General features: G+C 36.6%; 1 protein-coding gene and 1 pseudogene across 1 annotated transcript; both read left to right on the top strand.

The window, feature by feature from the left end:
• The first annotated feature begins 8,318 nt into the window (after nt 1-8,318).
• On the top strand, nt 8,319-8,865 carry LOC149247218 (uncharacterized). The gene is made up of 3 exons (XM_089443614.1): nt 8,319-8,424; nt 8,545-8,642; nt 8,812-8,865. Exons 1-3 carry the CDS (start codon nt 8,319-8,321, stop codon nt 8,863-8,865), a joined length of 258 nt encoding a protein of 85 aa, XP_089299740.1.
• Nucleotides 8,866-12,278: 3,413 nt separating this feature from the next.
• Nucleotides 12,279-13,883, top strand: LOC149247217 (general transcription factor IIH subunit 2-like; annotated as a pseudogene).
• The last annotated feature ends 858 nt before the right edge of the window (nt 13,884-14,741 follow it).

The following is a 14,741-nucleotide window of genomic DNA, read 5'->3' as shown; positions in this document are numbered from 1 at the left end:
GAACTTCAACCCAAAACGATCAAACTGTTTAAATCCTTACCTCCTGTTGAAAATTTGAACTACATTAAATTGTTCAAAGAATACGTTGATGTTTTTGCCTGGACTTATAAAGACCTAAAATCCTATGACACTAGTATCATACAACACAAAATCCTATTGAAAGAATATCATAAACCCTTTAAAAAAAATTAAGGAGGATTAATCCAATTCTTATGCATGTATGATGCAAAGATCATAGTGCCTCTGAGATATTACAAATGGGTGTCCAATTTGGTTCCCACTCAAAAAAAGACCGGTGAAATCAAACTCTGCATTGATTTACGGAATTTAAATAAAGCCTCTCTAAAAGAAAATTATCCTCTACCTAAGATGGACCACATCCTACAAAAGGTAGTTGGATCCAGTAGGATTTCCTTGTTGGATGGATTTTCTGGTTATAACCAAGTCTTATTACACCCAGATGATTAAGAGAAAACAACATTTACTACACCTTGGGGCACTTTCATGTATGTGAAAATGTCGTTTGGTCTAATGAATGCTATAGCAACATTTTAGAAAGCCATGGATCTCAATTTTGCTGATGAAATGGGTCATTTCATAGTTACATATCTGGATGACATCACTAATTTTTTTAAAACAGATGAGGAACACTTAAATCACCTGAGAAGAGTTTTTGAAAAATGTTGAAGATTTGGCATTTCCCTCAATCCTAAGAAAACATTATTCAGTTTGCAAGAAGGAAAATTGTTGGGACACATAATTTCAAAAGAAGGAATCAAGATAGATCCCAGTAGAATAGAAGCTATACTGAAAATTAATCCCCCCAGGAATTTAAAAGAAGTTCTATCTTTTATTGGACAAATACAATTTTTATGGAGATTCATTATGAATTTAACTGAACTTTTAAAGAATATCACCAATATGCTAAAGAAGGATACTGAGGTGAAATGGAACATGGAAGCTAAACAATCATTTAATAGTGTAAAGAAAGCTTTAACTCAGGCACCTGTGTCAATTAGTCTAGATTCTACTAAATATTTTCTAATTTTTTCATTTGCCTCAAAACACACCATTGTTGCAGTTCTGCTACGAAAGAAAGATGAGGGCCATGAACAACCCATTGATTTTTTTAGCAAAGCTTTGAGAGATGTAGCCTCGAAGTATGACATTATGGAAAAGCAAGCTTTTGCCCTGGTAAAGGCTATAAAATACTTTAGAGTATATATTCTCCATTCACACATCATTGCTTTTGTTCCAAGTGTAGTAGTTAAAGATATATTGACTCATAATGATCCAAATGGGAAAAGGCATAAGTGGATTGTTGTTATACTAGAATATGATATTGAAATCTGACCCACTAAACTCATCAAAGGTCAAGGGTTAGAAAAATTAATGGCAGAATCTAACTTAAATGCTTTAAATATCAAATTTCTGGTAATATTTAAAGAACTAGATGAGCTGGCAACTCCAATGGTAGAAGAAGCTTTTGCTACCTCTCCCTGGTATGAAAACATTATTTATGTGTTACACAATTTACAAGCTCCTCCTGGTTTAACTAAAACAAAGGCTAGATTTATTAAACTTAAAGCCGTTAATTTTTGTATTTTGAATGAAAATCTGTACTGGAAAGATGTTGGTGGTGTTTTACTAAACTGTTTATTGGAAAATGAAGCAGATAAAGTCATGCAAGAGTTCCATGAAGGAGACTGTGGTGGACACTTGTATTGGAAAACTACTACAAAGAAGATTCTAAGGGCAGGTTTTTACTGTCCCACCCTATTTTATGACATCCAAACGAAAGTTACTTCATGTTACAAGTGCCAAATCTTCGAAGGTAAAAATAATTTTTTGCCTTTACCCTTGAGGCCTAGATATGCTGAAACTCTTTTCCAACAATGGAGCCTTGAATTTATAGGAGAAATCCACCCTACCTCATCTGCCCAACATAAATGGATTCTGACAACCACTGATTACTTTACAAAATGAATAGAAGCCATACCTACCAGACAAGCTTTAGATGCAGTCATAATAAAGTTCCTAGAAAACTATATCCTTGCTAGATTTGGTTTCCCTAGGAATATTATTACTAACAATGTTGTAGCTTTTAGGTCAAAAAAGATGATAGATTTCTGCAATAAATATCAGATAAAATTGGGACATTCTACAACCTATTAGCCTTAGGGAAATGGACTGGAAAAATCCTCCAACAAAAGCTTGGTTAACATCATGAAAAATTTGTTGCAGGACAATAAAAAATCATGGCACATAAAGCTGGTTAATGCATTGTGGGAAGACAGGCTTACTACCAAAAAGTCAATATGCATGTCTCCATATCAGCTAGTGTATGGGATAGATGTTGTTTTTCCAACCTCGTTGGGAATTCCTGTTTTAAATATGAAGCAAGATTTGGAGGTGGAACTAAATGATTTACAAAGGAGAAGAAACCAGACCATCCATTTGCATCAAACCAGAGAAGCAGTTCATAACAGAACTCAGGTGATCCAAGATAGCATCAAGAAAACATTTAACCAAAGGACAAAAGCTGATGACTTTCATATTGGTAATCATGTTCTAAAATGGATTCCAGAAGGGAAGAAAAATGAAAGCATGATAAGTTTGACAACTTGTGGATGGGACCTTACATTACTGGTTCTAACCGAGGTAACAATGCCTTTTTTCTAAAGAACACAGATGTGACAGAAATACCTGGAGGACTTGTCAATGGTAGGATGCTCAAACATTTTGTTTTTTACAGGAATAAAAAAGTTTTTATCAACATCATTGTTGATACCATTTACTTTTGTACTGTCATGAGTGGGTAGCTTATATCTCAAAGTTGAAGCCCGTGGAGAAGGCCCTAAGCTTGGAAACATTTTGCCACCATAACTACAAAAAAAAAAAAAAATCATATGCAACAAATAATGAAGAGAAGGAATCATGGCTATTGGTCTACGGTGTTCTTGACACTTCACCAGGAAGTGCGATCCCCAACTGGAGCCACTGTTAGGGTCCTATAATTTATAGGATCAATGATCATTGAGTATTTGCTTTCAGTATTTCAAAATGTAAATAATATAGCTTTCTGCAAATGATTTCTATTCATTCTTTCTTTCTATATTTTTTTGGTTACTACTCAGATGAGTGGGTATATGAGCCTATTCTAGGTTTTCTCTCCACCCTTTCTTCAAAGGAAGGACCATCAGTCACCTTTGACTATGGTCACTTCTTATCAAATATAATTCATGAACAATTCCTTTAGTTTTTAACTGAAGGAATGTTCAAATATTCATCTATTCTTATGTATATGTTTATATTTTTCCAAGCAGAAAAGTTTCCATTCTCAGTGTAGAAATTAGATCAGTAAGGAAAGCCACAATCAGTTGTTTTCTATACTTCCTTAGTCAGAAAACAATCACAGGAGTAAAACTTTTCATAATTTATAGACCAATTTGTATATCCAACCACTTGTGTGTTAAGTGGCTAGCTAGTTCTAAGGATCAGTGAAGAAATTTAGAAGGTTTTGGAGCTCAATGAACAAGTTAAAACAGGGGATTGGTATCTTTACCAATCTTTCACAGAGATTAGAGTGTATGGTTCAGAGCTGGCACCATACAAACTGCCCAAATATGTGCCCATGAGGATATTTGCCTTGGAATATATCAGGTAGATAATTCATTCTGATAATATTCATTTTGTGGTAGCCAAAAAGAAATCCCAGTTCAGAATCAAGACGTAAGTTGGACCTTTTATTTGCAATAGTAGAGTAGCAGGAGAGGAAGCAGACCTCATGCTAAAACAAATGAACTTTCCTCTCATCTTCACTTGGTCTTATGATCCCTTTGGGGTAATTTCCAAGTTGAGCGTAGAACAAAAAACTACACCATATGTGCATACACAGAGGCCTGAAATTGAAAAGTATATGAAGCAGCACACTTGGGTGGAAAACAAGTTGCAGGAGGCCGAGGAGAAGATACTTTCAAGGACAACTTTAGAGACTCCAATACCCAAAGAGAAAACAGATAAGAGCAAGAGAGGATGATTCTCTAGTCACCGAAGTCTCAGCCAAGGAATTTAAAATATACACTAAGAAGCGCAAATCGGGCTCCGATTGTAAAGTAGAATTTCCATCACTGGAGGATACACAAGGCACTATTGTGCTCTCAAGCTTGAAGACTTTCAAGCTGGACAGTGGAACTAGAGAATCTCCATCATCTTCCTCAGTTACAAAAGATATTCTAGCTATTGGCCCTCAAACACCTAAAACTTCTACAAAGCAGAGACGGTGGGACGTTTTTCAGAGATACAAGGAAATCAAGCAAAGGAATGAGGCCATTCATGAAAACATATCAGCTCAGTTCATAAAGAAATCCTCCTCCATCCAGCACAGACTCATTTCAGCATATGATATAGAGAAGGGAAGAATGCATATGGAATTCTTGTAGGACCAGGTCCCTCAACCAAAGTGAGCAGCAGACTTCAAACATACCACTTTTGAATTTGAGTCAAAGGATATCCATCATTTGGATCAAATAGATATGCACAGACAAGTAGGAGAGATGGTGTATTCAACTTTCATCCAAACTGCCATCACTGCCTCAAATCATGTGCAGTCTCAACTCAAATTGGAGAAAGACTCCTCATTGGCCAAAGATACCAAAATAAAATACTTGGAGGAAATGGTAGTCAAAGCAGGCCTTCATCCAGAAAATGGAAAAGCTACAGAAGAGATAATCACAAAGACAAATGTTGATATTGCATCATTAAAAAGGCAATTGAAGCTACCAGTAACAGAAGACCCCCAGGCTAAAGAACTTGGAGAGACAAAGGTGCAAAAGGAAGAGATGTTAAAGTTGCCAGTGGATCAAGGTGCCCAGATTAAAATAATGGGAGCGGAAGTGGACAAGCTAATAAAGGAAGATATGTTAAAGTCGCTTGCAGTTGTTCCTCTTGATGCAGTTCCAATTGCATCTCTGCCACAAACAGGAGCTCCTACAGAGGAACATCATCCTCAACATTCCTTCCCACATCAGTGGTGGATGACTCAGTGAAATTAGCTCAGTATATGGAAAACATGACCATACAGGTAGACGAGCTAAAGAAACTGAAGCAGGAGATAACATTTTTGCAAGAGCAGAGTACAAGGTATGAAAATGCCTACTTGACAGAAACACAGAAAACTCAGACCTTGTCCCAAAGATTGCATAAAATGAAAGAATACTGTGATATGGGAAAAAAATTGGCACAAGTGAAGGAAAACATCTTGAAAACAATTAATGAAGACGTGGGAGAAATTTGGCCTTCAATCCAAATCATTTTTGAATAGAAGGAACTTTTTGAAAGGTCAACTGAAGCCATTGAGCAGGTAAGAAAGCAGTTAGGAGACAAACCAAATGAAGCTACTGAGCTGATAAAATTTCTAAATTCCAAGAACAGACAAGAGCTAGAAGAATTAGAGGTTGAAGGTAGAACTGAAACAATTTTGGAAGTCAGGAAGGTGTTGACTAAAAGGAACCTAATGAGACAGCTTGAAGAGAAAGGGCAAAACATGGACACTGGCATACAAAGATTATTTGCCAAGCTGGAGCCTATCTACAAGAAAGGACTTCCAAACATGTTAGTTATTAATGACAAACTCAGTACATGGCTACATTACAATGCACAGATTATGAACAAGGCGAGAGATAGCTCGAGAGTTACAGCCGGAAGACTTAGCATGACAGGAATGGCATTCCTAGAAGCACTATTGTTTGATCTTCACATCCAGTATGCAATTATGAACTTGTTCATCACCCGGCCAACATTTTCTAGGTATACCAAAGTTGACGAAGTGTGCAAGAAATTATTGAAGATGAATATCCCAAGCGAGAAGCGTTGGGATAAACTCTCCAAATTGTTAGAGTAAATGGTAAATTTAGCAGCACAACTTAGCATTACAACACATCCATTTTTCAGTGCTAGACAACAAGTTGTTCCTTTAGTTAATGCAGTCCTATGATTTTGTAGATACATCCTCGTCAACCTAACACGATATTTTTTGTAATTTAGTTATAAATACTTCAATTGTTGAAGTGGTATAGGTTGGTTTTTGTACGAAGAAACACTAGTGTATATCATTTTGAAGCATCAACTGATTTTCCAAAGTAATACAGAGGCTCTTTCATAGGATTCATGTGTCAAATTGGTGGTGAAGTACATCTATATGTTATATGTGTTTATATCTCTCTATTTATATCACATGATTGTTTTCTAAAATTTGAGTTATTCAATAGAAAAATAAAGGGCATAATTTGTTTAAATCTACACTCTGCACCCGGCTACGAATAATTTCAAAGTTTTCTTCTGATCTTTGAATATAGAATTCAAGTAATAATACTCTATATTTTAAAGTGAACCTTAAATATATTCTTCTTCTCCATTTCACAGAATTTAAATAATTCAGTCAATTTGGCTACCTTGCCTTGTGAGATCTATCTATAGGTACTCTAGTTAATCAATATTTTATGTATCAAATTCCATAGCCCAATGTAAATCTAAGTTATCAACCAACCACTCAAATGCAAATCAAACCCCAAAACTTCATAACTAGCCTAATATTCAATCAAACAAAGTTAAATCTTACAGAGAGAGCCCTCTCTGAAGCTGGCAAGGCTAGATCCCAGCTTCCAAAGTTGGTTTATGTTGATTTGGGGTAGCATTAGATGTGATATAGCCATGAAATTTGGTGGAGAGGTTGGGGCACATGAGATCTCCAATACGCAGAAAGGGTTTGGGCAGATTCTAAACAGATCAGGAGATATTAAAATAATTAATATTTTTAATGGAGTCCCTAAGTCTAAACTTAGGGAAAATAAAATATTAATATGTATTAATATGAATCTATGTTAGAATGGTCCAAAAGACATGGATCAAGCCAGATCTAATCTTAGTCGTTGATTAGGCACTTAATCTCGGGCGTTGAGATGTCAATAGGAAAAGTACAAGAGGAGGCTTGAGGGTCACTTGGAGAAGACACCAGAGTGATCAGTCATTCTATTCTCTAGAGCAGTGTTTGCTAAGAGAGATAGAATCAGTGATCAGAGAGCAGTTGAGGGGCACTGAGTACAGAGACATAGAGATGTAGAGATAGTGTCGGGAGAGCAGCAGAGTAGCCCGAGAGAGTGACGCAGGAGCAACCAGTGCTCACGCAGGGTCACGCAGAGGCAGCTAAGTGCTACGCAAAGCACCAGAGAGGCCATTGTAGTTGACGCAGAGGCTGAGAGAGCTAACGCAGGGCCTCCTGGGGCTGACACAGGGCCATCATTGGGTTAGGAGAGGCTGACGCATTCCAGATTGGGTAGACGTTGGGGTTTCTAGGGCAGATTGGTGCTGAGTAGCTGCCGGAAGTATTATCTGGGGTTTCAACTAGTAGATTTGTCAGAAACTGAGAGGTATTACTGCCAAGGAAATTCTCTGTTGGTTAGGCCAGTTTCAGCAACCAGATTGTACTCTGATATTGCTTAATAAGAAAAGCCTCAGATAGCTGCACCAGTTTTCCCACATTGGGTTTTTCCGGGGACATTAGTCCAAAAATAGTGGTGTCATATGGTGTGTTTGTTTTTGTTTCTTTTAGTTGTTGATTTGTAACATGTTGAGCATGCACTGGTGTTTATTTTTAGTATTTACATTGTAAATAACTTGTTAAGGAAAATAACAAGTAGGTAGGAATAAATCAGATAAAATGCGAGGGTTTCTAACTAAGTAAACTTAGAAACTTCAATATTTTGTAGTTACCTTGGTGATTTTCTTCTTCAACCTCAAAAAATTACTAATTGCTAACACATGACACTTTTGATCAAATGTTTTTTCTACATTTTTTCCCCTCGAAAATCATTGTTTGGTGCTGGAATTTTTTGATTGGTCTTTTAATTCACATAGAGTAAGTGCAAAGGATCTACTTGATGCACCAAGCAGGCTGGTTTTATTTAAGTATATATACATTAATTGTCGTTCTGTTAGAATTAAATTTCCATTCATGTTTAATTCTGGCTTTGGAGGGCTAAATATTTTGTTCCATAATATAGAAAGAAAATATTGATTTGTTGATGCCTTCTTTCTGACGTCACAACTTTCCAAGGTATGAACCATGACATGATTTTCAAACAAAGAGGAAATGACAACAACTGAGACAACATGATTAAATGACCAATAGACAGAAAATTCACAACATCCTCCACAACATCATGTTAGGCTACCTCCTATACAAACTGCTAGACAAGGTCATCTTCCACTAAGGCCAGGTGCAAATCCACCTCCTCAGTATCCAGTCGGACCTAGTCATTATGCAGGAGGACGTGGGGGAGCAAATAGAATCCTACTGGCCTGGTCTTTTTTCCAAGATTTTAGAAAAGGGAAACATTGAAGATCTCCTTATGAGTGTGGGATCTGGTATGCCTATCTCTACATCAATGCCCACTATAATTGAATGCACAGTTTGATGCATGCAGGGATGTACATTAAGTTGGTAGTTTATTTTAGTAAACATCAATTTTGATGACTGTGATGCAGGAGTTGGTGGTGCTTCTGCAACAGTTGCAGTTGCTCCTTCTGGTGGTGGTGGTGCTCCTGTCACTGCCACTGTTGCCCCTGCAGCTGAAGAGAAAAAGGTCAGTCTTTTGTTCTAAAATATATAATTATAATTTTTCTTGAGACTTGGCTTTGGCACTGCTTTGACTACTTTGAACTTTCCATTTACTCTTGCTTACAAAATTTGGGTGGTGCTGCTAGTAGTTGATCGGGTTAATGTGTTTTTGATACCATTTTTTTGTTCAATAGGAGGAACCCAAAGAGGAGAGTGATGATGACATGGGATTCAACTTATATGATTAAGAAACAATATATATTGGAAAGATAAATTTTGTAGTTATAGTACAAATGAGTAATTTTCCTCTCTTTTCAGTTTCACAATGTGAAGAGGCAAATGATATCAAGTGAAAACTGTTGTGTTGAATAGGTGTTTTTTTGGTTGGAGGATTTATTTTATTACAAACTTCAGATCTTACTAATGGGTCTTTTAATATGATCTCGTTCTTGGAGGTTCAAACTCATCATTAAATTTAATGGAATTGTTTTACTTCACTCTTATTTGTGATTAACAATTTCTCTGGGGTTCTTATAAGTTCTTTGTCATATCCATCTTCTACACATTGCATAAGTGATTTTTCATATCCATTTTCGACACATTGATATATTATTATGTTGATAATGTTTAACAACAATTTAACTGTATTAATTCTTACATAGTGTTGGTTCCTCGTGATGCAATTTTAGTTTATTTTTGGTTGGAGGTTAGCATCCATTCTATAGCACACAACTCGATCTAAGTAATAGTTGTTGTGAAACAAACATTTTATCTATTACTAGGCACCAGTAAGGGAAATTACAATAGTATCTAGGAGGCATCGGTAGATGCATCTTTAATAATACCTAGGGGCATTAGTAGCTATAATCACAATAGGATTGAGTAGCCCATAGTAGGTACCCTACTGCAAGAGAATCCTATGAAACAACAATAACTTGGAATCATTGTTTCCAAGTCCATAGTGGCACTTCACTTGCAGAACTTAGGCTTCTATGAGCATGTGGAGCATGCCCTTGCATTGTTTCCTTACCCTTTGCACTTGTTTCTCTCTCCATGATGCCTTGTTTAGATTTGTCATTCCCAGTGTTTGATATCACAAGCTTCCAAGGTCTAATATTTTATTTAGTAAGACATAATTCTTCCCCTCAACTTGCACAATCCTTTGGTATTTTTTGAGATAAATATTCTTGATTTTCTTTTGAGGAAGTAAATCTAGAGCTTGGGTTTTGAAGTCTATAAATTTCCAGATTATCATCATTGAACAATTTCCATCATCATAAGTAGCTTAATTTGATATTTTCCAAGCACATCAACTAAGTCAGAGCAATGTGAAAAGTCATGTCATAATGTACATATTTTGCAACCATGAACATTATTTAGGTTATATTGTAGTATGACAACTTGCAGAGTGTAGAAACACAATTTTTGACCTCCTCAAGTGCAATTTATCCTTATTTGGCTTGTTGCAAGACTAGAGAAAATGGAAAAGTTAGCCCCAACCCACATAAGCCTCACAAATATTAAGTTTGACCTTCACTATATTCGATTCAACCATTTTCTTACCTCTGCTCGAAATACATCTAGTGAAAATCCATTGAAGCAGTTGATTACTACTTGCTGAACATCAAGCCCAAGCCCATCCAGTTCCCTCATTATGGAGAGTAGCAATCCAGGCTGTCTAGCACAAAACATAATAATATTTAGGGCATGCCCTTCCCTCATCCAGACTTCCACCTGCATGAACATAAAAAATGAAAATTAGCAATATATCTCTCTCCTCGAGACTAAAGGAATTATAAAAGAAAACCAAGTATGCATTTTAATTGGTAAAAGATCCACAACAAGTTCATCCACCCCACCCTCCAAGTTTCACTAGGAATCTAACAATATAATTTGCAACTTAAGATAGAAGTAGGTCTTGCAAGTAAAAAGACGATGCAACATAAGGAGCATCATCTAGTAGGTATAACTACTAGTATCTTGGAAGTTGAGTTCATACATACCTATTATTCAACATAGAATTGGTATGCCAACAACTATAATTACTGGTACGTATAACTTGGAAGTAGACTTCATATTTTACATTACTATTATTCAAAATAGATTCGATATATTGATTCAAAATTTTTATAACCCAATTATATCAAAAGAAAAACATTCAAGCTTACATCCAGGAGAAAAAATGCTAGCCCTAAAAAAAAATAAAAATAATCACAGTGGCATGTTTAAAATTGGTATCTCAGCAGCAATTGTGACAGAGCAATAAAAATGGTACTAGGACATCTCTAGTACAAATGTTCTTAGCCAAGGAGATAGATCCAAAGAAGATCATTGTTGTTGAGCTTCTTATTTTTAACTATTGTAAAATTGTATAGGAATGTTGAAGCCATATGTGTTGACCCAACCTTCATTCACACTCATCTTGGATTTGGAATTGAACTTGAAAGGATCATTCAAGAGATGCATGTAGCCAAAATTCAAATACTTCTTTTTGTTATCACACTTCTTATTCAACTTTACTTATTCACCTTTACTTTCTTTTAGTTTTGTTATCACACTGTTTGTTCAACTTTACTTATTCACCTTCACTTTGATTGCATTTTTTTTTGGTAGTGCTTCCTTTGAACTCAAGAGAAGCAGTACAACTGGTCCAAAGAGATCAGGCAACACAAGCAACTCACTTGCACTGCCAAAACAATCTTCAATGATTAAAAATTTCTAGGCAAGCACTTCCATTTGGCTAAGTTTCCGCAACAGGGGGACACTCTTCAACATCAACCAAAAGTTAGAACTTGCACCTGGTCCCAACTGCTTCTTCATGCCTCTGGGAGAACTGAACCTTGGTAGGTAGTTGACATGCCACCATATTAACCATTGAATTACAACCCCATCAACATTCTATACTACAATTTTATTTTCTGCTTCACCTCCCATTGTTATATTCTGCTTGAGCATTGTGTGCTTCTCACTGTGCATCTTTCACATGCTTCAATATCAAGATTATCTACTATGTACATTGTATGCTAAGCCAAGGGACCTAACAAATGAAATCAAAGGTCCAGTTGATGTACCTAGACCATATAGACAATTTAGACCAGATTAAAAAAATATAGAGAAAAGTTGAAGTTGTTTTATTAGAAATTTGGTTGCTAACCAAGGGCGACCCTACAGGATTGGATATTTAAGAATGCCTACTTGCAACCTCACCATCTTTGTTGCACCAATAGTAATGAGGTACATATACAACCTAGTTTGACATAAATATTATCATGTTTGTCACGTGGGGTGACAAATGTATCATCATCTATCAAATTCAAAAAAATTGTAATACCGATAACCAATAAAAATAATAATACTAATACTAAATTTTAATACTAAATTTTAACCCATAAATTTTAATACTAAATTTTAACCCATAAAGATTAAAAAAATAAAAATTAAAGATATCTCTAAGTACATGAAAGATAGATATTTATAATGTATATCTAATATAAAAATTGTTATATAGAGAGATAACAATAAAGATAGTATTTCTATGTATATTCCGAGATAGCATTTATATTTACAAGTGTGAACTCTGAATTATACATAGGTGAGTGAAACTACAACCGACCTACTGAAATGCAAATTTTAGCAACAATAAATTAGTCATAGTCAGTGGGGAAGAAGAAGACCAGTACAGAGCATAGAATAATGGAGAAGGTAAATAAAAGGAAGAGTGGGGAGCATGGAGAGGAGGACGACGAGGAGGCTGGGAAGGAGCTGGAGGCGTGGGAGAGCGCATACGCTGACGAAAGGTCATGGGAAACCTTGCAGGAGAACGAGGAGGGTCTTCTCAACTTGGACAAGAAACAGCAGCAACAGCAACAGCGCCAATACAGACGCCGTCTGCAATCTGCTGCAGCCGCGGCTTCAAACATTCAGCGAGGATTGATCCGTTATCTCTACATCCTCATCGACTTCTCTCGGGCGGCAGCAGAGAAGGATTTCAAACCAAATCGAATGGTGGTGGTTGCAAATTGTGTCGAGGCATTTGTGAGATAATTCTTTGATCAGAATCCACTAAGTCAGCTGGGTATTGTTATTATAAAAAATGGCGTTGCACATCGTTTGACAAATCTTAGCGGTAGCCCGGAATCACACATTAAAGCTTTGGGAAATAATCTTGAATGCTCTGGAGATTCCTCTCTGCAAAATGCGCTGGACCTTGCTCATGGTTATCTGAGCCAGATTCCATCATATGGTCATCGGGAAGTTCTAGTCTTGTATTCAGCACTAAGCACTTGTGATCCAGGGGATATCATGGAAAGTATAAAGAAATGCAAGGATTCGAAAATGCGATGCTCAGTGGTTGGATTGTCTGCAGAAATTTATATTTGCAAACACCTCTGTGAGGAGACGGGAGGATTCTATTCCGTGGCACTTGATGAGTCACATTTCGAGGACCTTCTGCTTGAACATTGCTCTCCACCACCAGCCATAGCAGAGTTTGCAGTTGCTAGCTTGGTCAAGATGGGATTTCCTCAGAGAGGTGCAGAAGGAGTTATTTCTCTTTGTGCTTGCCACAAAGAAGTGAAGATAGGTGGAGGATATACATGTCCCAGATGCAAAGCACGTGTGTGTGAACTTCCAACCGAATGTCATATCTGTGGTTTAACTCTTGTATCTTCTCCTCACTTAGCAAGGTCATATCATCATCTTTTCCCAGTTACACCATTTGAAGAAGTACTCGGGACATCATCAAATGACAGGCTTCCAAGGACTTGCTTTGGGGGCCAACAATTTCTGCCAAATCCAGGAAGCAAAGTTGGGGTGCGACTTGCTTGTCCCAAATGCAAACATCATTTTTGCTTTGATTGCGACATTTATATTCACGAGAGCTTGCATAATTGTTCTGGTTGTGAGAGCTCGCCAGCAATTACATTATAGAGAAGCTGTAGAAGGATGATACTCATCATTTGATTGGCAGTAAACATGCCTCTGTTTTTTCTCATTCCTCAAGAAATGCTTCATTGACCTCGGAAACATATTTCCGGACTCTTCTGGCCAAAGATCACTCCCTTTCACCAATTTCTATTTTCTTTTCTTGAATCAAATTATGATTTTGGGTAGGCATATAATTTTGGCATTTATGGTCTCTGCCCAAATTATGTAAGCTTGGTTGTGGGTCTGTCCCATAGCTTAAGCCATTGTTTTGGAATGTTGTAGTAAATTAAAGTATTAGTAATTACTATTATTTAATAGTATGCTTGGGCTTTTCAAATTATATGTTAATTGGCAGATATGTAAGGAAGTTTGCAGTTGATTGTTGCTTTGATATTTCATATTTTACAGTTTCTTTCTTGGATTAAAAAAAAAATTAGTCTGAAGGACGAAAAAGTTGAAAAGATTCAAATTCTCTGTATGATGCATGAGGATTTGATTAAATGTTTTGAAAGGATTGGAACTTGTATGATGCATGAGGATTTGATTAAATGTTTTGAAAGGATTGGAACTTGTATGATGCATGAGGATTTGATTAAATGTTTTGAAAGGATTGGAACTTGTGTGTAATGCACGAAGATCTGATTCATACAACAGTAAATTAGTCTGAAGGATTCAAATTATTTGTATGATGCATGAAGATTTGATTTAAAATTTTGATTTATTAGCACTGATGGCAAAAATCAGGAAGGACTGCCACAGTCTCAATAGACCAATTGCTTTACAAAACACATACTCTTAATAGTGTATTTTTACAAGCCCATTGGCAACCCTGATATCTTTACAGTGGACATTTTCAAGAAATCTCTGACCAAGATGTTGGTGCCCTTTTATTCCATGGAAGAGAGACTTAAAAAGGCCCAACTGGAGGTATGGAAATTTATTGTATTTGTGAAGGGGTTCTTCTGGCTGAGGTGATGACAAATTCTACAATTGATGATTTTGGGGATTTTGCCCCCATTGGGGAGCTGACACAACTTTTTCTCAAATAGCTACTCTGAAGACACCTGCATATCAGTCGGTCTTAATTCACCTAAGATGTTGCATGGTCTTTGCTTAAGAGGTGGGATGCAGTCTTTAGTGATAATCCTTTTCAGCAGAACTATCACCCTAGGTATGGACAGGTTGGACTCCATTCACA

The sequence above is a fragment of the Pinus tabuliformis genome, chromosome 7 (genome assembly GCF_031772625.1).
Source record: "Pinus tabuliformis cultivar Carrire ecotype Pingquan chromosome 7, CPIR1, whole genome shotgun sequence".
NCBI classification, from domain to species: Eukaryota; Viridiplantae; Streptophyta; class Pinopsida; order Pinales; family Pinaceae; genus Pinus; species Pinus tabuliformis.
This window is presented reverse-complemented; position numbering and strand designations above follow the sequence as displayed.

What these genes read in the sequence shown, in the direction of transcription:
- LOC149247218 (XM_089443614.1), top strand. Translation starts at nt 8,319, where the DNA reads ATGCAGGAGGACGTGGGGGAGCAAATAGAATCCTACTGGCCTGGTCTT. An exon ending in CCTTATGAGTGTGGGATCTG is followed by an intron (nt 8,425 to 8,544) that starts GTATGCCTATCT and finishes ACTGTGATGCAG; the next exon opens with GAGTTGGTGGTGCTTCTGCA. An exon ending in CTGCAGCTGAAGAGAAAAAG is followed by an intron (nt 8,643 to 8,811) that starts GTCAGTCTTTTG and finishes TTTGTTCAATAG; the next exon opens with GAGGAACCCAAAGAGGAGAG.